Genomic DNA, 23,443 nt, shown 5'->3' on the forward strand with positions numbered 1-23,443 from the left:
ACTTGTGTATCACGCAGTAAATGCCACCCACCGTTAATGCAAAAAGGATGTCTTTGTCTGTGCGTTTTTTTTTTTTTTTTTTTATGTATGGCCTATAGTGCCTGTAGGCATACTTGAAGAGTATATGCGTGTTCACTATTTACCCATTAATGGCGCAGGGAATTCTATTCATAATGGTACTTATATTAGGGCTCATATCAGCACCCATGATGTAACCACCTAGAGCCTGCATGGGTATCATGGTGACATGTAGGTAACTTTAAACCACTCGACAAATGGCTAAGCTTCAAGACGGTACCTGGGGGACGTCTATCCGATCGTATACGCTCACCACCTTATCCACTACGCCACCACCTCATGGTTAGGGAATACACACTATTAGTGATGAATTCACCGATTTTCCACCATTGACACGCCTGATAAGTGTCACGGTGCAGGACAGAAATGGTTTTGTTTTTTATGGGTGAGGGGTAGGTAACTAATGATAAAACTTGTATTTGTACATATAGTACTCTCAAGTCCACCAAGGATCTCACATTCTGTTACGGAAGTCATGGAATTACGAGCTTACGACCAGTATAACGCCAAGAAGCCGATGCATGGTATATCTATACAGCGTGACCAGCAATTAGTGCTCGAGCTTGGCTGTGACCTATATAGTACGTAGCTATGGGTCTACGAGGCACTTTTCCGGCAGTGACCGTACTCAAAGTTCCGTTACCACATAACTTATACTGTGCTCGCATTGTGGTCATGAACAGTTAGGCAGACTTGCAACTGTGACTAGGGAAAAATATGTAGGTGAGCTTGTCTGGAGGAAGTCGCCACTGCTCTCCATCAGTCACAGTGAGTCTTACCGTGGAGCGGCGCGCATCATGCAGCTGGCAGTGTGTGGCGTAGTTGTAATGGTGGGGGCACTGCGCCTGACACTGTTCCTGGCACTTCCTAGCCGCGGTGCATGTAGGCCTTACCTTCACGCCCCTCGTGCTTGGTCTGATGCCCCTAATACTCAGGACGTATTTGACGCGGGTTTCTCTTCACACACTACACACAATGCTCCAACATTCCCTATAAATATGAAATTCCGGTAATATCAAAGAGAAAATTAAAAGCGGACATGAATTATCCTTGCGGTGTTAACCTCTCCAGCTTACAGCCACGTCGTGACCTGTACCAGTGGAATGATGTGACAGTGACACCCGTGCCTCTACTCCCTGGACAGCAGAGGTGTGTCCAGGCTCTCGTTTAATTTTTGCATTGTTTTGTTTCCCAATAACGTTTCTTGGCATAACTAATCCAGTGTAATACGTGATCAATCATTCTTTGCTACAACAGTGGTGAGTTATGCATGTGTTTGGAGTTTGGTGTGGTGATGGTGGGAAACTGGGAGCGATAAAGTGGCGAGGTATGACCGACAGGCTGATGGTGCGGGAGCAGGAGTGGCCTCGCCCTCTCACCGACGCGAGGATCAAGTTCCTGGAGGTGCTGGCAGTCGTCGCCGTCAAAATAATCATGTCCACAGCGCTGGCTTCGTGGTTCCTGGTGGCTGGGCAGATACTCTTCGCCATAGCGGACATTACGGGCAGCAGCGAAGTTCTGGGTAACAGATCTCCCCTAACCTTCATCTTTCAGGCGCTGCCCTTAGTTGAAGTACTCTTGAAAGGCAGCGCTGCTTTCGACTAGTATGAGCATTTTGTAAGTTTCTAAATACAGACATATAAACATTCTCAATTCATGATCGTGAAACATGTGGGATTAGTCTGTTGTTCTACGGGGCAAGTAGTCTCGCATACTTTGATGCCAATCGCTGCCCATTTCTGTCACCTTCCAGCATATTCTGTGATGTAATCTTTTCTCGTCCCGGCCTTTTGAATTGGTCCCATCACCTTCAACAACTAACAGGTTGTGTCAAGTTTATAATTTTTGTATGGAATATTTCGCACATAATTGATTCCTCGTGTATCAACACTTTCCAAGTTTTTTTTTCTCTCTCTCTCTCTCTCTCTCTCTCTCTCTCTCTCTTGTTTGTAAGCCTCGGGAAGTAGACTCATGTGGTGCCTTATCATCCTAACATTACAGTTCATAAGTGGAAACTAAATATTTGTGACATCTCCATTTTCATTCCTAATAAATCTCACATTAATGAAAAGACACTTCAGCATCTTACAACACTCATGTATATACGTTTGTCAATGTACCTAGTGATGGTTGTCTCCCCTTTAGCACTGCTACATGTAAAGCAATCATGCATTTGGTGGTTGTAAATCTTACACTTTCTAATCAGGAAGCACCAGCACTGTCACTTTCTTTCAAAGGTGTCCCTATGTACTACTGTGTCTACAAATATGAGCTGTGCTATCCATTTATTAGTTTATTTATGCTTGAAATGGACATGTCAACTTGTACTGGACAGTGGACAAGGCCTCCCCCTCCCACCAAGACACAGCAGCAGTGGCCGGTGGGTGGGGTGGAGCTACCGAGCGCACAACAACACGTACTGAGGGATGATGCAATATTTATTTAACAATTAACAATATTGTAATTTACCTAAGTATTATATTATAAACAAATTTGCAGTTATATGAAAAATTAACCCGTAAGTCGGTGGAGTTGGAGACTTCAATGTTTCCTTAAAGAAAAAAAAAATAAAATAAAAAATCATTCAATAATGAGAACACCATGCACTGGACACATTAATCACAAATTTGCTTCAGCCATGAGGAAACCAACAGGAGGAGGAGCATACACTGGTTGTTCAGCCTTCTCCATTGAGTATTTGTTAGCTGTGTGGGCAGCGTGGCTGGCAGCACTGGGTTCTCTGCTGTGCATTAATAATACTGGTACCATTGAGAGGAATGATTTAAGTGAGCTGAATGTGGCATGCAGCACAGGCAGCAAAATTATTGTGGTGGGGTACTTCCAGTCCAGGCATCTCCACCACCTGACAGTTGCCGCCAGCCAAGCTTCCCCCTAGCGCACTATGACACTACAGAACACGGACTCCTGGCGACACGGTAGTGGGGGCGTGAGGTAGACTTATATAAAAATGGTAAAGTGTTCAACCGCGTGTCTTAAGCAGTCGGTGAGTGAGTGATTTGTGAGGCAGGAAGGGAGAGGTGAGCCCGGGCCTCTGCCTCCACCCCTGCGAGGCCACTCAGCCATAGCACAGCGGCACTCCTGCTGCCACAGCTTCAGGACTCAGCTGTTGGCAGTGGCGCCTGTGAGCTGCTTGCAACGTGCTGTTTCAGCTTCACTCAACCAACACTTAGGAACTTGGTCTGACAATAGCCTTAAGCTAAACTCATAATTCAATGTTGACACTCAAGTGCTGGGTAACAACTTTCCCATGTCAGTGTAGCTTAATGCTTGGAAGTATTTATGATGCAGGAAATTTCCCCTTCAAAGCAGCACACTGGTACTGGATCACTAACAGTACAATAAAAAGGTAAATTAGCACCAAGCCTCTGAAAGGCACAAGAAAGTTATTGTTTTCAGGGAATCTTTACAGTGTCAGCCATCACTTGAGCAAAGTCTGCAGGGCTACAATGTAAACAACAGTCCAACAGGTCTTCTTGCTGTACAGGTGGCCAGCAGTCCAGCCAGTGTTGGTATGTACACATTTTGTTCACAACAAAAGTTGTTCTTGAACACTCGAGTATCCATATGTATACTGTGAAAAAAAGCGTAGTATATATGTAGATATATTGACCATTGCACTTAATTACAATAATAAATGTCCCACGTGTATGGCACAAATGTTACAAATAAATTACAATTTAATATTATGTACAATACCACTTAAGTCATTCACACTGTGTGGAGCGGAGGTGTGCCCCGCCACCCCACCCGCCCAACAGGAAAGCCTCCAACCCTTGAGCCGGCGTGACTCACACCTTGCAGCCAAGAACCACAACCTACAGATTCATGAAGATATCTCAGGTTACTGTCTTCTTTGCTTGTTTATTTTCTTCCTTTAATAACAGTCCATCAGTTATTAGCTGTGGAACCTGAGGATGGTGAGGAAGCAGCAGCAGACACTGTCATAACATTAAGTATCAACACTGGCATACAGCATCATGACTGCCAACACTGTGCCGCTGCAGTAGATATCCATGACTGCATTATTGTGTCATGCTCTACTAGGCATTCCATCAAATCCCTGACCGAGAGAACACAAGGATGCCACCTCAAACGTCTAGACCGTGATGAATTTCCGAGGCCTTTGCACTCCTGGTCACTAGAAGGATTAAATAACAAATCCAAAACAAGAAACCAATAGGATTATGGTTTTTCTGTGAATTTTTGACTGAACAAAATCAAGCTATTGTAGCACAGTCTGTGATCCTGTGAAGAGGTGAGCACAGCGCTGCCTCTTTGAGCTCAAGGCAGAGGGCGGGTTGGGGGGAGGGCCAGTGAGGGCATCCCTGAGTGACTTGAAGTAATGAAAACATAGTAAGTTGGGGTAATGTTGGTGGGTTATACATGAACAAGGAATGTGGAGGGGATTGTACATAGATAAGGATTACAGGTGGGGATAGTGTAGGAGGGCTATAGGCTATATAGATAGGGAAATACAAGAGGTTGGAGTAATATTGGGGATTAAACATGAACACAGAATACAAGTGTGAGATAAGGGGATTTTTACATGCATGGGAAACATAATTTGTGGTAATGTAATACATGGACAAGAATGCAGGAGATGGATGGAGATACATACTTGGAGAGCATTTGCAGCAGTGGTAATGTGTGAGGATTATAGAGCGACATAAACATACTTCGGGGTCAATGTTGAGGACATGATGGGTGGTAGGTGGGTGATTATAGGAAGAAGGGAGACATGGGGTTGGTAGGTAAAGAGATGGAAACAGTATGGAGAAGAGTTTATGACAGGGAGGCACTGCAAACTGTACCACTGATTTCACAATGAAGGGAAAAAATTGTATGACGTGTGGGAGGTGATGCATGGAGGGGAGGAGCGAGCATGGATGTGTGGGGCAGTGTATGGCTGGGGAACACTGTTGGAGTCTGGTGTGGGAGGTGATATGGGCTATGGAGGGAAGGAGCAATGAGCATGTGTGTGTGGAGCAGAACATGGGTGATGAGATGGAAGGTGGAGGAACTCGCGTCTCATCCTGACAAGGTGGCTGGCAGCACCATGTCAGGAGAGTGGCGCGGGGCAACACCAATTGAGCAAATGTTGCAGGTAGTGAGTGGCAGCAACACTACTATGGTGGACTGGTGTGGAGAGACTCGGATGTGCTTGCTGGGGTAAGAAGGTTGCCACCCACTGGTGTCCATGTCCAGCACAACACTGCAAATCACTCTGATCCTCTCCTGTTTGGCACAATCTGAAGGACACTGCAAACACATATTTGGCACATGCAGTACTGATGTACACTGGGGTGCCACAATTCTGTCACTAAAACAACTGTATTACACACTTGGAAACCTGACTCCACTACTTTCAGACCATCATATACAATAAAAAAACTAATTTAACTTTCTATGTAAGAAAGGGTGTCAGTATGTGGCAGTATATGTCCAAATCAGTCACTGTCATTCTCATCTGGACACATGAGAAAACACAGTATAGCATCTTAGCATCTCATGATCACTCCACTTCCCCACTAGTGGGCACAATCTGTGGTGATGGTTTCAACAGTAATCAGCATTGTTATATATATACATAGTATGGCCACTCTGGATATGAGTGCCAATTCACTGCAATCCTTGGGAACACATACAGGTATAGTGATTCTGTCAGCAGATCTCAGTCTCATCCTCCGAAGAGGAATGCCTTGGGATAACCTTGGTGGTGAGGCGATCCGGCAACAAAATGTCAGATTCTTCATCAGACAGTTCATACCATGGTTTTTCTTCTTTCTTAGAGCAACCCGAGTCTCCCTGGAAAACACAAGACCAATCAGTGGGGCACCATAGGCCCCTTCCTTCCATGAAATGTGAAAACTAACAACTCAAACTAATTTCTTAAACTGAGAAAGAGAGAGAGAGAGAGAGAGAGAGAGAGAGAGAGAGAGAGAGAGAGAGAGAGAGAGAGAGAGAGAGAGAGAGAGAGAGAGAGAGAGAGATGTTTGGGATTGTTAGAGAGAATAATGTATCTACATTAGTACCATACAGAGGTGGTGGCCCCTAAACAACCCGGAAGCATTGCCTTTAGTATGGGAGGGCTGAAACAAAGTGGATTGCCCATGATTCAGAATAACACTGGCTCTACTTACACATAATCAAGTGTGTGCATGTCTTACCCTGGCAGAGGACATGAGGATGGGACTTGCATCAGCTTTCTTAGTCTTCTGCTCACATGAGATGTCAATTATGGCTGCTGTTTTCACATTGATCTGCTTCTTGAGTGGCAGCAGCGTCAAGGAGTAGTCTGAGGAGGAGGATGCAGAGCCCTCCTTGCTGCTCACACTGTTGCTGCCCCCAACACTGCCCTTCCCCAAGCTCAGCTGTCGGGTCGACTCACTCTTGCTCACGTCTGATGCGTGAGAGGGAGGGGATAGTGCTGACTCTGTCTTGCTGACTTCACTGGGTGCTGGAGACATCCTGCCGGCTGTGCTAGAGTCTGGGGTGGGAAGCAGATCTTGAGTCAATGAAAATCCTTTTTGTAGGGGAAACTCACTCTTGAAAGGCTGGAAGGAAGAAGAGGAGGATTCAGGCCGTGACACTGAATCAGATTTTGAGGCACTTGATGCTGGTCTTGCTACAATGCCAGAGTCTTCAGAAGCAGCCAGACTGCGTGCCTCCCCTCCAGGCTTGAGTGTGGTCTCCTCTGGGACTGGCGCCAGACTCTCCTCCAGACACTCGAGCTCTGACTCTGGCGGTGCTGGAGGTGGTGATGCTGGAGCCGGTGGAGGTGGTGCTTCCTCTGGCAGCAACTTCCGGCGGGTGGGCACAAGTGGTGGGCTGGATGACCCCCCAGTGCCTCCTGTGCTCACATTACTGCTTGCACTGGTAGGGACGACGGTCTCTGGATGCTTGTCGGTGGCTGAGGCACCGCTCCGTGTCCTGTGGCGTGCTGCCTCCGCCTCAGGAAGGTCTGAGGCTCGGGCAGTGATGGTGGATGAGGAGGTGGTCGTGGTAGAAGTGGTGGGCTTGCCAATAGATGACTCCTCAGATGAATTGCTGTACTCTTGACTAGAGGAAGTGTTGGATTCTGTAGTGGTGTGGGCGTCTGTGTCGCCAAGGGAGAGGGACGACTCCCGCACACTGCCGTAAGTCTCCTGAAAGTCCCTGGCACTGAGTTCGGGCACTTTCCGCACTGTCTTCACTTTGCGCTTGGATGGCCACCGTGGCTTGATGGAGAACTTATGGAGAAATCCTTTCCGCTTGTAAACAGAAGTGACAGCTCCAGGAGAGTCTTTGGTGGTCACCTCCAAGCCTTCCCCATCACCCATGTGCCGCTGTCCACAAAGATCTGAGACATCCGCCGCAGCGGCACCCGGGGATGTCTCACTCACTAAAAAGTGCTTGATTTCTGAGGATGAAGTGTGGTGGGGTGTGTGTGGTGGGTGGTCAGCACCACTCTCACTGGATGTTGTGGCAACCTCCCCTCCACTGCGGCTGCCATTCTCATTCTCTTCATGGCGAGGGCGTGGGCATCGCTTCAGCCGTCGGTCAGAAGATGGGCGCACACCCTGGATCTCGCCGCTGCTGCTTTCCTCACTGGCCCTGGGTGGGACTGCCCCCAAGGACCCTGCCTGCAGGTCAGAGCGCCCATGTTCTTCTTCAGGCTGAGCATCGCTCTCGTCTGTGGATGGCTCAATCACCTCCAAGACAGAGCAGGAGCCACTTTCTGAAGTGAGAGCCAGTTCTCGTAAGCGAGCACTCACCTCCTCCCGCCCAAGCCGCTCTCTGCCGGGTGACCCACCACCAAGCTGCTCCGTTATCAGTCCCAGGCCAGGACCAAGACTAGTGTCAGACCAGTAAGGGCGAGCAGGACTTTCTTTACACTTGGAGGAAGTGTTCCTTGTGGAGACTGTGCTTGGCTGATTGTACTCCCCAGCAGCAATCTGGTCATCTGCCAGGGCAGCTTCACTGTGTGTGAGGTAGTCGTTGTCATGAAGAGCATCTGAGCGGCTGACACGTGGTGAGAGAGCATCAAGGCGTGGCGGCAGTGTCTCTGCCCGCACGTGAAGGTTGCCACCAACGCTGCCTGAAGTGCCAGCATGGCGGACAGGAGTTGAAGTAAGAGTTGCAGCTCGAGCAGGTGAGCCATGACAGCCATAGTCCTCAACACCTTCATACACATCCTCCTCCTCACTGAAAGGAAACAGGGAAACAAGGGACTCCTCTGAAGAGCAGAGGGAAGGCAGGTCCCCCAGGCGACAGTCTCCACCCTGGGCTCTCACCGAACACAGCTTTGCCCTGGAAACAATATTGGCACAATAATTCAAAATAAAGTTTTAAGCTCCACATCAAAATGAAATAACACAAGTGTCATGATTTTTGTGTCTGTGGCTTAAATTATTTAATTTCCATCACTGCAGTATAACTTCTGTTTGGTAACTCAGGTTACACTCAACAAAAACTGAGTGGCCATACTGCCTCACCTGAACACGTCAAGGGGGTGGTGAGTGGTGGCAACAGTGCGGTGACTGCGGTGGCGGAGTTTCTTCCATGCTTCCTCCACAAGCAGCAGGCGGTGTTCCATGTCCACCAGGGAAGACCCAAACCAGGTCTTCTGGGCCACCTGCCACCGCTCATGCAGGCCATTCACATACTCAATGACTGACTCCACCTGCTCCCTGTACCATCACCACCACAACAGTTAAATATCTGTACATCTCTCCATGGTATATTGATATGAATAAGCAACAAACTTCAATGTATCGGGGGTGTGATGCAGAAGTATTTCAGAATATGATCCACAGACTGTGGCTGACATGCATGGCTCACCTTGCATGAGTGGATTGCCTGACACCATTGACACGGTCCCTCAGCGCATTGTTCTCCTCGGCCAAGACTCGCAGCGCCAGGATGGTGTCGTGAGCTTCCACCATGTGGTCGTGCAGGCGAGACAGCTCCCGCACCACCTCCTCTCTCTCCTTGACCAGTCGCCGTGCCACACCCAGCACCTCCCTGCCAGGCCAATCAAGTCAGCACAGTGGAAACACACACACACACACACACACACACACACACACACACACACACACACACACACACACACACACACACACACACACACACACACACACACACACCGCATAGTGCAGTAGTTAACACGCTCAGCTCACAACCAAGAGGGTCTGGGTTTGAGTCCCAGGAAGTGGCGAGACAAATGGGCAAGCCTCTTAATGTGTATCCCCTGTTCACCTAGAAGCAAATAGGTACAGGATGTATCTTGAGGGGTTGTGGCCTTGCTTTCCCAGTGTGTGGAGTGTGTTGTGGTCTCAATCCTACCTGAAGATTGGTCTATGAGTTCTGACTTTGCTCTGTAATGGGGAAGTCTGACTGGGTGACCAGCAGGCAACCGTAGTGATTATACACACACACACACACACACACACACACACACACACACACACACACACACACACATGGGGTGTCCAGTTATGTGAGCCTATTTGCAGGCGATGCAAAATTGTTACGAAAAGTGAGATGTGACAAAGATTGCGAACTACTCCAGGAAGACTTGGACAGAATATGGAAATGGAGCTGTACATGGCAAATGGAGTTCAACACGACAAAATGCAAGAAAATAGAGTTTGGCAAGAGTGAAAGAAGAATCAGGAGTATGTACAAGATAGGAAATGAAGACATAAAACCAGTCATGAAGAAAAAGACCTTGGGGTGACAATTACCAATGACCTATCGCCAGAGAGACATATAAACAAAATAATTGGAGAAGTATTGAACTTATTGAGGAACATAAGAGTGGCGTTCGTATATCTAGATGAAGAAATGATGAAGAAAATAATTACTGCAATGATAAGACCGAGGCTTGAATATGCAACAATACAGTGGGCTCCGAACTTAAAGAAACACATAAGGAAACTAGAGAAAGTACAGAGGGCTGCAACGAAAATGGTGCCTGACTTAAGAGATTTGACTTATGAAGACAGACTGAAAAGAATGCAACTTCCAACCCTGGAAAACAGAAGAAAGGGAGACCTGATAGCAATATACAGAGTGATGATTGGCATGGAAAAAATGGATAGGGAAGATCTGTGTATGTGGAATGGAAGAATGTCGAGAGGGCATGGGAAAAAACTAAAAATGGCCACTTATAGGAGAGATGTGAAAAAATATAGCTTCCCTCATAGAAGGGTGGAAGCATGGAATAGTTTAGACGTGTAAGTGGTCAACGCAAGGAATATTCATGATTTTAAGAAAAAGCTGGACATTAATAGATATGGAGACGGGACAACACGAGCATAGCTCTTTTCCCGTATGTTACAATTAGGTAAATACACACACACACACACACACACACACACACACACACACACACACACACATAGAGTGAGAGACGACCAGTGGGAATCTATAAGGTTGGAGATGGAGCAGAACTGGAGAAAGTAAAAAAAGGAAAAGGATTTGGGAGTGACGCTGGAAGAAAATAATCAACCGGTAAGCCATATTGATAGAATTTTCAGAGAGACATATAATTTGCTAAGGAATATTGGAATAGCATTTCACTACATGGACAAAGAAATGATGAAGAAACTGATAAGTACTATAATAAGACCCAGATTGGAATATGCAGGAGTAGTGTGGACCCCTCACAAAAAGAAACATAAGGAAGCTGGAGAGACTACAAAAAATGGCTACAAGAATGGTCCCAGAACTTGAAGGGATGACATATGAGGAGAGACTAAAGGCTATGGATCTTCAAACATTGGAACAGAGAAGGGAGAGAGGGGATCTCATACAAGTTTATAAATTGATAAACGGAATGGACCAAGTGGACAATGAGTATCTGATCCTGAGAGAAGAATATGCCAGTCAAAGCACAAGATCGCATAGTAAGAAGCTGAGGAAGGGAAGATGTGTAAGAGATATTAAAAAGTATAGTTTCCTGCAAAGATGTGTTGAGACGTGGAACAGTTCGAATGAAGAAGTAGTGTCTGCAACGAGTGTGCATAGTTTTAAAGTAAGATTGGATAAATGTAGATATGGAGACAGGGCCACACGAGCATAAAGCCCAGGCCCTGTAAAACTACAACTACAACTAGGTAAATACACACACACACACACACACACACACACACACACACACACACACACACACACACACACACACACACACACACACACACACACACACACACACACACACACACACACACAGATAGATAGATAGATAGATAGATCTTTACTGACCACAGCTTTTAGAAATTATAGTCAAATTAAATACCTTAACCCCTTCTCAGCAGAGGATCCATATTTAGATGTTTCAAAATTGGGACTTTTTGTCAGATTTTATATATATATATATATATATATATATATATATATATATATATATATATATATATATATATATATATATATATATATATATGTTTGTTATATTTTTACTGCACTAAGTTGTAGCATGGTCTATATATAGATGATTCCTTACAAGTAAAAATATTCATTAAGTAAATAATTATTTGGCATCTCAAATATCCAAACACTTGCTAACATTGCCTCTCCAAAGCCAGTCACCGCTTGTGCTTGGTTGATGATGGATGTGCTACACACATAAGCTAATATTGGAAATTTTTGCATTTTCTACTTTCTTTTATTGTTAGTCTATCATGTCAAGGAGAAAGAACTGATGAAGTTTATGCAAGGGTTCTAAAGGAATGCAAGGACGTTGTAAGCGAGCCTTTAGCTGCACTTTTTAGGATGTCACTGGAGTCAGGTGAGGTACCGATAATGTGGAGAGAAGCTAATGTGGTTCCCATATTCAAGAAGGGAGATAAAACCCTAATGTCTAATTACAGGCCTGTCAGCTTAACTTCAGTTGTGGGTAAACTAATGGAATCAATAATAGCGAAAAACATTAGGGAACACCTAGACAAACACGGCTTGATAAATCACACACAACATGGATTTACGAAGGGGAAGTCGTGTCTTGCCAACTTATGAGGCGGCAGATAAAGGTGATAGTTATGACATTCTATACTTAGATTTCAGTAAAGCCTTTGACAAAGTACCTCACCAGAGGCTCTTAAAAAAGGTTAAAGCACACGGTATAGAGGGTAGAATATTAGGCTGGATTAAAGTGTGGTTAGACGACAGGCGACAAAGGGTAGTAATTAATGGTTCAAATTCCGAGTGGGGAGAAGTAGTTAGTGGGGTGCCACAGGGCTCAGTTTTAGGGCCATTATTATTTCTAATATATATCAACGACTTGGATAGTGGAATTAATAGTGATATCAGTAAATTTGCGGACGACACAAAGATAGGTAGATTAATTAGGTCCGATTCGGATGCCAAGGCTTTGCAGGCTGACTTGGATAGGATGAAAGAATGGACAGATAGATGGCTAATGCAGTTCAATATTAACAAGTGCAGGGTGCTGAGCGTGGGTAGAGATAATCCAAGCAATAGGTACACAATAGATAACGTGGCACTAGGAAGTTCCAAGTATGAGAAAGATTTAGGAGTCATAGTTAGCTCTGATCTCGGTACAAGGAAGCAATGTATTGAGGCCAGAAATAAGGCGAATAGAGTATTGGTTTCATCTTTAGAAGTATTAAAAGCAGGAGTCCCGAAGTAATACTAAAATTATACTTGGCGTTGGTCAGGCCACATCTTGACTATGCGGTACAATTCTGGTCCCCACATTACAGGAAGGACATAGCTCAATTGGAGTCAGTGCAAAGGAGGATGACTAAAAGGATACAGGGAATGAGGGATATACCCTATGAAGAGAGAGTGAAAAAACTTAGTCTGTATTCCTTAGAGAGACGTAGGTTAAGAGGAGACTTGATTGAAGTATTTAAGTGGTATAAGGGCTTTAACAAAGGGGACATGAATGTACTTCTTAGGATCAGTAGCGGGGACAGAACCAGAAATGATGGGTTTAACCCCTATGTTCCGGTGATTAAACTATTTTCCAATATCCCATGACGGGTAAAAATAGTAAACCTTTTAATTGTCAGAAGACTGTTTGAATACTAATAATTATTTTCTCTTTGTTATTCTGAATACAATGATGTACTTTCTAGCTCGATGTGACCTCTGAAAGTTTAGTTATTGCCTTATCAAGGATTCCTTCTCCTCCCACTGTGTGATCCATCAGGCAGAAACAGCTCGGTGAGCGATGACACCGCACAAACACACACACACTCTCTCTCTCTCTCTCTCTCTCTCTCTCTCTCTCTGGAAGAGAAATTCTACTCTTCATCTTGGAAGAGAAATTGTACACTTCAATGAGAGAGAGAGAGAGAGAGAGAGAGAGAGAGAGAGAGAGAGAGAGAGAGAGAGAAAGTATTCTTTCACTCCTTTTCATATCAAGTTTCAAGCAAATAACATGTAGGTATCATCTCTCTCTCTCTCTCTCACACACACACACACGCCCCTTGATCGTCCTCCCAGAACACGAGAGGCACGCCTGCATCTCCGTGAGCCACTCTGTGTTCTCAATACCATGTTTGGAGTCTGTTCTCCATCACCACTATCTCTGTCTTCTCTCTGTTCTGAGAAAACAGGTGGATCCTCTGAATAATTTTCCGAGTCTTCACTACTGCTGTCTTCGCTTTCTTCAGTTTCTTCCTTATAATCACTGTTATTGTAGTCAGGCTCAGAAGCACTGCTAAATAAAAATTATCTGTCTTGTTCCATAGTGAGTTATGAACTGAGACGTCCCTTCGCTCTTATCAGGGTGCTTTCGACACGGCGGGTCACTGGGGTTGCCAATTGTCGCCCTCAGAATGGGAGAATAGCTTCGTTACCCCTAAATATACAGAGCTAGTGGCAACACTACGGGTGGAAAAAGAAGCCAGGTACTTCCACTCGCCATCTGACTCGAGAAACCGCGCGTGGAGCTCAAACATGAGGCGCGAAAATTCTTGATTACGGGAACGATCACCATCGCTACAGATGCACTGATGCAATTGTTCATATACGATCGCCGGAACATAAGGGTTAAACTTGAAAAATTCAGGTTTAGGAAGGAAATGGGAAGGAACTGGTTTTCAAACAGAGTGGTTGATGAGTGGAACAGTCTCAGTGGGCATGTAGTCAGGGCTGAGTCAATAGGGAGCTTTAAAAGAAGGTTAGATAAATTCATGGATGGGGAAGATAGATGGCATTAGGTAGATTAAGCAAATTGGGACTACCTCGTATAGGCCTGGCGGCCTCTTGCAGCTTCCCTCCTTTCTTATGTTCTTATGTTCTTATTAGCATTGCCTAAAATTGATAAGTATAAAACAAGTATGTATGTGAAAAACAAAAAAAAATGGAAGTAAATTATATCCTAGTCACAAGTCCTGGATGCGAGTTACTGCAAACATTATCATCAATCAAACACAAATAACACCTATATATAGATTCAATTGTTTGTTCTGTTTTGCAGCAGAGTCTACATATAGATATCACTTGTTTGGTACTGTGGTAGAGTCTATATATAGATTTAATTGTTTGTTCAATTTTGTGGTAGATTCTATATATAGATGTTAATTTGGAATGCCCATTTGCTGGGAAACTATATATAGACGTATGGATGAAAGTTGGTAATGTCTATATATAGATGGTTTTTTATTTGATAGTACACTCATCTGCCCTGCTGCCGGGAAGAGGTTAATACGATATCATAAAAACACAACTAAATAACATACCATTGAACCTTAAAATTTTAATGATTAGAACACAAACCATTATATTAAGTGTAAAAACATAATTTTGAATCTGAAAAAAAAATCAACAACTCAGGCTATGGTGCAATTATAAGCCATTTCACAGTGTTATTTAGAATCAGCAATGACATACTTGAAGTTAATTCTAAGGTCATGGTTGTCAGCCATGGCAGCCTCTAGTTCAGCCTCCCGCTGCGTGAGATCAGTGGCCAAAGCAAGCCCAGACTCATGGACACAGAGGTATTCAGCGCAGGCGAGGTGGCCCCGTATCACACTCACCTCCCACGCCTTCTGCCCCATGTCATTCTGAAAGGCAACAGTACTGTAAACTATCATAATGCTTTCTTCTAACTTGCTTTCATTCACTTTTATTGACTTCCATTTACTGCCTTGCACATGAGAACACAGAAGAAGAACATCAGGAGAGGTGAACATAACAGGTGAAAATGAGTAGGTGTGTTTGGTACAAGGCCTGCTATGTGTAGGTTTGGTGGATTCTTGTTGCTTCTCTTGTTTTCTTGTGTTCTTATGAGAGGCAGATGTTCTTAGCTATAAAGGACAAACCAAGTAGCAAACATTAGGCGAATACAGTGAGTATACAATGACTAATGCTAAAGAGTTAAAGGTGGACATAAAGACTGGCTGAAGTGATGTTAACTCCATTGGTGGAGGCATTGAAGTCACAGTACAGTACCTTGAGGGTGACATCAGCGCCATGCTGCAAGAGGATGGAACAGACAGCAGAGTTGCCTGTCCTGGCCGCAAGGTGCAGAGCTGTGTTGCCATTGTGGTCTTTGTTGTCAAGAGGAACCTGGTGTGCCATCATGTACTCCACCACCCAGCCAACCACCTGCCAGAATCACAGTTGTGGAGATGTGGATCATTGGAGTGACAGGGATGAAGGGAAACAGAGCACAGGGAGTGACAGAGATGTGTGAATTGTTTCTGATGAGTGAAGAAGGGAGAGGGCATGAAAGAAGACACAGCACAGTGAATGAAGGATAACTTTTGTGATGTTTTGTATAAGTAGTTCCTAATTTTTATTGCCACCTGTGGTAAGGGAGACAATTTTGTTAGTTACTCAGCAGTTACCAAATTGTCTGTAAATCTTGCAAGGTGACTCACTCCTCTTCTGTCTTATTTTTCCTACAATAAGCCTGGGCTATCTCCCATAGTCCACTCCTTTCTCAGAGCTGATCTGCTAAGTTGACAATGCATTAAACTGCAGTCACATATAATACAGAAGTCACAGATTTTTAGCAGCAGATGGTAACTGACCTCTTCTTGTGCATACTTGGCAGCGATGTGGAGGAGGGAGCGTTCCCCATCTTTGCATTTCACCTTGTCTCTCACACCGGTGTTCTCCACGAGCCACTGCACCAGCCTCAGCCGCCCATACTGCTCATGGGAGACAGAATAATGTCACACTAATACCAATCATTCATGAGCCACTGCATGCTCCCTCACACCATTTACTTACCTACTCTAGAACACTAAATATATAGTATTGTGCACAGTGTCATGATATGAAGCAATCTGTCTGTTGAGTTATCACAAGTAAAGATATAGCATCAGAATCATTAAGCAATTTGACCATTTCACAAACCTTTATGGCACAGACTAATGGGGTGAGACCAAACTTGTTTTCATCATGAAGTGCATCAACCAGAACCTGCTGGGACGTTAGCAGCCAGGCCAGTGGTGCCAGATGGCCAAATACTGCCATCACATGCAGCAGGTTGTTGCCGCTGTGGTCACTAAGGTTGCGGATGAGTGTGCCCTCCATGTCGGCCACACTCCGCTTCTGCATATAAAGTCAATTACTGACTTGCTTGAAACTTCATCTCATTGTACAAGCAACAGAGTCTAACTGAATCCACTAGCAAAAGATACAGCAACTCACCAGTGATGGCAGGTCTCCCTTCTTTGCAATGTCAAAGATTCTCTTGATCCAGTCTGGGGTTCGACCTCGTTCCCTCCCACGGTGTTCTTGCCGCACTCTCCTGCTGGCCTCCTCATCCTCTCTCCTTTGCTCATGGCTGACTCCAGAGGTTCCCTGAGAATCATCAAGACAGGCTTCACCACGTGGCTGGGGACGCTCTCTCCTGCGATGCCCAAGGCCATGGAAACGTCCTCGACTCGCCTGGCCTCCTCTTAGACCTGGGTCAGGTCCAGGGGATGTCACTGCATCATAGATCTTTTCACTGTATTGCTGGAAATCTGCTGAAAGGACAGGTGGTCCAGGAGGGCGGACCGAAGTATCCTCGCCAGGATCAGCAGTGCTGCCCCCGCCTGCAGAGGTAGCACCTGTTGGCTGGCGAGATGATGGTGTTCGGGAACTAGAGTGGGGGCATGATGGACGCTGTGGCTGTGGCTCCTGGGCAAGACGGCGAACCTCAGGCCCATGTGCCAACTCACTCAGAGTGTCTATGATTGATACGGTCTTTAGGAAGCCTGGCTGATGCACACCGCGCCTGCCAGTGCGTCCTGTTGAGTTGCTGTTGGCAGCCGAGGAGGAGCCGCCCACTGTCATGGATCGGCCACCACTACCTACTCCAGGGTTGGGAAGACCTAGACCACTGCCACCACCACTGCCACTTACACTTCGACCAACATGCCCTCCATTTCCTGGGGTGGCGCCCACAGGCCGGCCCCCGAGGGTGGGTGGGCCTGTGCCACGCCCCCCTGCACCACTCACGCTGCCCACCAATACGCTGCCCAAGTCACCCATGCCCAATAGTCGTCGCTCCTGTGACCTGCTGCGGCTCTTGCTCCCCTGTGGCACACAAATTGTGTTAGTCTTGCCTTATAATGGAAAAAAAGCTTATTTTTTCTATCCCTCTCATATTGAAGCATTTTACTAATTATTTGTCAGTGTTTGCTAGTCTCTTACACTTCAGGCTTCCTTCACTGACTGGCTTATCACTAAAACAGACTCAAACTTTATTTGATTCAGTGACCTTTCTACTGAACGGGAAGCTGAAGATACATCAGTGTTCTTATAAATACTCACTCATCTTAATGCTCTCATGCATTTCCTTTCCCTGTACCAAAGAATTGTTAACAGCAGGCTAATCATGAAAAATGTTTGATAATACCGGTGTATAAAGTACAAAATAATACATAACAGTAATACAAAAAATCTGAACATTTGCACTTGTGATATTAAAATTGGCACGTCTTGTACAACTTGAGTCATTCAAAGGAGCATGTAGTGATGTGGTGCCTTCTCGTGACGCCGCGTCCATACCGTGGTGGAGTGGAGGACACAGGTGCAGGAGCCGCCCTGGCGGTCATGATGCTGAGTCGCTGCCGCCGGTGCGTCGGGTGGTCGGGTAGGCTGGTCGGGGCGTCTAGCTCTGCGGACGGCGGGAGGTGAGCGGTACACGGGGCGCCGGTACACTTCAGCACCACTACTGCTTGAGGAAGGTACTGCCGCCGCTGCTGCTGCTGCTGCTGCAGGAGTAGCATCCACTGGCAGGGAGTAGGTGTCTGTATGGGGAAAGAGATGTACAGATTAGGATGACTGGAAATATGAAGGTATGTAAGCTGCCACTCGTACGCCTGACGGCTTACTCATATCAAATTTCATTTGCTCGTACTGTTTGCTGACTCAACAATTTTTTTTTCAACTATCGCTAAAGCGCGTTCATGAAGTCTAGCCACAGGTCTGGCACATAAGCCAACTTCAGTGAACCAAACTCTTCGCTTCGCCTGCACCATGAGGCACGGACGCGATGATTCGGCGCTACATCCTGGCGCTGACAAGTCTGCCGCAGATCCACCACACCTTGTTTTCTTTTGTGCAATTGTTTTAGCTTATTTTGGTGCTCTCTCTCTCTCTCTCTCTCTCTCTCTCTCTCTCTCTCTCTCTCTCTCTCTCTCTGTGTGTGTGTGTGTGTGTGTGTAAAATTCACCCAGCCAGCCTTCCCATTACGGAGTGAGCTCAGAGCTCATAGACCGATCTTCGGGTAGGACTGAGATCACAACACACTCCACACACCGGGGAAGCGAGGCCACAACCCCTCGAGTTACATCCCGTACCTATTTACTGCTAGGTGAACAGGGGCTACACATTAAAAGAGGCTTGTCCATTTGCCTCGCCGCTTCCCGGGACTCGAACCCGGGTCCTCTCAATTGTGAGTCGAGCGAGCTAACCACTACACTACGCGGTGTGTGTATTTACCTAGTTGTAGTTTTACAGGGCCTGGGCTTTATGCTCGTGTGGCCTCGTCTCCATACCTACGTTTATCCAATTTTTCTTTAAAACTATGTACACTCTTTGCTGACACCACTTCCTCACTCAAACTGTTCCAAGTCTCAACACATCTTTGCGGGCAACAAAATTTTTTAACATCTCTCAGACATCTTCCCTTCCTCAGTTTCTTACTATGCGATCTTGTGCTTCTAATGTCATATTCTTCTCTCAGGATAAGTTTCTCATTATCCACTTGATCCATTCCGTTAATCAATTTATAAACGTGTGTGTGTGTGTGTGTGTGTGTGTGTGTGTGTGTGTGTGTGTGTGTGTGTGTGTGTGAGTTTTATCAGGAAATGATATTTTCTTTTGGACAAAATGAAGGAATGTAATCTTTTGTTTTCATATGATATTGTATGAAAATTTATTTTGTCAATAAACTATAGCTAAACTAAAACTGTGTGTAATTCACTGTTTGATCTGCTGCAGTCTCTGACGTGACAGCCAGACGTTACCCTACGGAACGAGCTCAGAGCTCATTGTTTCCGATCTTCGGATAGGCCTGAGACCAGGCACGCACCACACACCGGGACAACAAGGTCACAACTCGATTTATATCCCGTACCTACTCACTGCTAGGTGAACAGGGGCTACATGTGAAAGGAGACACACCCAAATATCTCCACCCGGCCGGGGAATCGAACCCCGGTCATCTGGCTTGTGAAGCCAGCGCTCTAACCACTGATCTACCGTGTGTGTGTGTGTGTGTGTGTGTGTATAATTCACCTCGGTCGCCTGTTGGTCACCCAGCCAATCTTCCCCATTACGGAGTGAGCTCAGAGCTCATAGACCGATCTTCGGGTATGACTGAGACCACAACACACTCCACACACCGGGAAAGCGAGGCCACAACCCCTCGAGTTACATCCCGTGCCTATTTACTGCTTGGTGAACAGGGGCTACACATTAAGAGTATTAAGAGGCTTGCCCATTTGCCTCGCCGCGCCGGGACTCGAACCCGGGCCTCTCGCTTGTGAGGCGAGCGTGCTAACCACTACACTACGCGGTGTGTAATTCACTGTTTGTTTAATCTGCTGCAGTCTCTGACGAGACAGCCAGACGTTACCCTACGGAACGAGCTCAGAGCTCATTGTTTTCGATCTTCGGATAGGCCTGAGACCAGGCACACGCTACACACCGGGACAACAACTCCTCGATTTACATCCCGTACCTACTCACTGCTAGGTGAACAGGGGCTACACGTGAAAGGAAACACACCCAAATATCTCCACCCGGCCGGGGAATCGAACCCCGGTCCTCTTGGCTTGTGAAGCCAGCGCTCTAACCACTGAGCTACCGTGTGTGTGTGTGTATTTGAACTTCCAAGACTCAAGTAAGTACAAATTAATGTTTTTATTTTCTTCTCTTCACAATAAATACTAATATGACAATCGATACATTCTATTGTTAGGTTTAGGCCAATATAACGTATTATTCCTTTACAAGGCTGACATATTGATATACGTATAATATATGCATACCATACCATTACTATCGTTGTTACTTCTGCATATATACAAATATCAATAACTCAGTGATGTGATATGATCTAGTATACGTGTGAACAGTAACTGAAATGCAATGCCGAGTCAACTTCTGCGCCCTCCTTCATTCCTGAGGCCACCATAAGTCCGCTTTGATGCTGCCTCGCTATTACGGCAGAGCAAAAGATAACTTCACCCGCTGGGGTAAAGACCTATTCCTTGTGATATGACAAACGCTCGTCTCTTCTCTTTCCCTGACTACTGACATGTCACTCACAGTATCAAATGGTGCCAAAAGATACACTCAGCTAGGGAGTAACGCGTAGCACTGTTAATGAATCGGATTCAACTCGATCGATCCAGCCGCCTTCCTGGATTCTTTTAGGCGCTCAAGCCACAGACACAGACCTTAGATGAGACTTGAGCACTGAGCAGCCGTGGGCCCGTGGCCGTTCATAACCCCTTCCCTCCATCATGTCAATCTCTCTCTCTCTCTCTCTCTCTCTCCAATAACACCAGCAGATACTCTAATAAGTCACATGGCATCTTACATTAGCATAACGACCCCGATGTGTGCGAACTCTTGCTCTATCATAACCTATCTGTCTGTACATTGACTTGGCTTTACTGTGGCAGGGTATACAGGTGTGAGTGTATGTGAATGTATGCAGAGGGTGTATAGGGGAGGTGTAGGGGCTGCGCCACTGCCCGGGGTACCACTAGCCTTGGCCTTGCATTCCTAGCATAGCACAGAGCAGGCTGGCTCCCTCTCCACTAACACACTCCTGCAGCAGTCCTTACTTACACCAGCCTCCCCCTCACTACACCTCGCTTGTACTCACTCGCCACTCCCACTATTGAAAACTTAGAAAGATAATTCATATCCTCAAGAAAATGTTGTTAAATAATTAAGTTGGTTCTCCCGGAAGAGTTGCCAGTTAGTCTCCAGCGTGTGATGATCTAACCGTATACTTCTTGACCGACCGACCTGAGACCTCCTGAGTCCTGTTTTGACTTCTTTTGACCTCCTCTGCTTCTGCTTTCAGGTTGATGAGCAGTGTAGGTAGCCTTGGTATTAAAACTGTCCCTTGTGTATCTCCTCACAGCTAGACTTGTTATTTGGTTTGTTCTCTTCACGCGTCTATTATTATTATTATTATTATTATTATTATTATTATTATTATTATTATTATCATTATTATCATTATTGTTTGTTTCTTCGTTACTTTTTCCAGTTTCAAAAGAGAGATCATTGATGTCTTATAATATCATCCTTGAGCTTTCTTTGTTATTTCATGTGTTTTTCTCCTTCGTGATCTTAATATTCTTCCCATGTTTCTTATTTATCAAATATTCCCACCCACTTCTCTCCATCTGTTATTTAATGCACGTATTTTCTTGCATATTATCCTACTCTCAAATTTCTTTGTAGTAACTTTGTGTTGTTTTTTGTTCCTTCCGTTTTCGGTTATTCTCTTTCATTTCTGCCTCTCTTGTACGTGTGGCCTCTTCATCACAGCTTCCCCACTCTTCTTGCTTCTGCCTTGTCTCTATGTGGCTGTAAAAGTTTTCATTCTCTCATTTTCTACTTTTTTTTTAATTCCATTCCCCTTCACCAATTACCCCCACCACAGTTGCTCTCTCTCTCTCTCTCTCTCTCTCTCTCTCTCTCTCTCTGTGTGTGTGTGTGTGTGTGTGTGTGTGTGTGTGTGTGTGTGTGTGTGTGTGTGTGTGTGTGTTATTACATTCTCTATGCATTTGTCTCCTGTTCTAAGTAATTTCTGTCCATCCTGTCTTCTTGTGTTTCTTTCAATGATAGCTATGAACTATTTGATATTTTCTATGCCAACATTTCTTTTTATATATTTTTCCCCTTCTTGTTTGTCATTAGATACCTTGAATCCAGTTATGTTCTAGTCAGCTTCTGCTCTTTTTTTTTTCTTTCATTATTCAGTTTCCTTTCCGTATGGTGATGTTTGCTTCCTCTAATATTTGCTTCCGTCATTTTGTCTCATCGTCATACTTTCCCGCTACTCTTCGCTGGTCTCTCATTTCAATTAACAATGTATTTAACATAATCGTCACGAGATATATAGTACTGGAATTTGTAGTGGGTGTTTCAGTTTCCCAGTGTTAATATATGAAAAATTAAGTAAATTAATGAGGACTTACACTCAAATCTATCTTCGCAACTTTTCTCATAGGCCACACAGAGAATCAATTAGGTTGTAGCTATTTTTCCCCATCAGTAATGTACTCGTTACTCTGTCACTAGGATCATGAAAAGTCTTGAAAACTTTCATAACCTCCATTACAGCCTCCTGAAATTAGTGGAGGTAAGATGCCAAAGTGTTTCAGAATAGCCTACTACCCGTACTCCGAAGTGCTCTGCTCTCTCACCACCACAATTTTCAGAAATCATTAGTTGTGTTCTCTAAAGTGTTTCTCATGTTAATGATGTAAAAATTTTCTTTATATGTCACTAGAACCATAAAAACTTCCTCATAAAACTTTAGTGACATCAAGTAAAGGTTTTGAATGCAATGAAGGAGCGGCGCAGAAGTGTTTCAGAATACAGTCATAAAGACGCAAGCGACAGGCGGGACAGCTCATGAGTCAGTGAGCCGCGGACCAGTGGGGCAGCGGCGGCAGGCAGGTGACATGGGCGGGGGGACGGAGACGAGAGACAAGCCAGTGCCTGCCCGCCATCCTATCCTTCCTTACCCTGTTCTCTGTTACCTTGACCCTGAACACCTCCCTTTCTATCAAGGCTTTGTCACCTCATACAACTGTATTGGAAGCGCTTTCACACGAGAAAGAAAGAAAAAAAAAAGTATTGAAATTGGTAAATGATACATCGCTGAATATCTAATAAATTGATGAGA

The 23,443-nt window shown here is 45.2% G+C and overlaps 2 protein-coding genes across 3 annotated transcripts in view; one reads left to right on the top strand and one right to left on the bottom strand.

Annotated features, from left to right (window-relative positions):
* The first annotated feature begins 161 nt into the window (after positions 1–161).
* Positions 162–2,529, top strand: LOC123513104. Its single transcript, XM_045269975.1, has 2 exons — positions 162–1,227; positions 1,419–2,529. The coding sequence occupies exons 1-2, from the start codon at positions 1,118–1,120 to the stop codon at positions 1,681–1,683; spliced, it is 375 nt and encodes a 124-aa protein (XP_045125910.1). The 5' UTR covers positions 162–1,117; the 3' UTR covers positions 1,684–2,529.
* The window catches only part of LOC123513102, a 26,458-nt gene continuing 5,513 nt past the window's right edge, over positions 2,499–23,443 (bottom strand). For both annotated transcript variants that reach the window (XM_045269974.1, XM_045269973.1), the window contains exons 4-13: positions 18,067–18,308; positions 16,720–17,592; positions 16,423–16,620; positions 16,095–16,214; positions 15,511–15,666; positions 14,950–15,122; positions 8,920–9,102; positions 8,574–8,768; positions 6,267–8,388; positions 2,499–5,904 (exon numbers count right to left, since the gene is read on the bottom strand). In XM_045269974.1, coding sequence (XP_045125909.1) covers positions 5,761–5,904; positions 6,267–8,388; positions 8,574–8,768; positions 8,920–9,102; positions 14,950–15,122; positions 15,511–15,666; positions 16,095–16,214; positions 16,423–16,620; positions 16,720–17,592; positions 18,067–18,308 — 4,406 coding nt within the window. In that variant the 3' untranslated portion in view covers positions 2,499–5,760. The remainder of the gene's footprint in view (positions 5,905–6,266; positions 8,389–8,573; positions 8,769–8,919; positions 9,103–14,949; positions 15,123–15,510; positions 15,667–16,094; positions 16,215–16,422; positions 16,621–16,719; positions 17,593–18,066; positions 18,309–23,443) is intronic.

This window comes from Portunus trituberculatus, chromosome 35 (assembly GCF_017591435.1).
Source record: "Portunus trituberculatus isolate SZX2019 chromosome 35, ASM1759143v1, whole genome shotgun sequence".
Taxonomy (NCBI): domain Eukaryota; kingdom Metazoa; phylum Arthropoda; class Malacostraca; order Decapoda; family Portunidae; genus Portunus; species Portunus trituberculatus.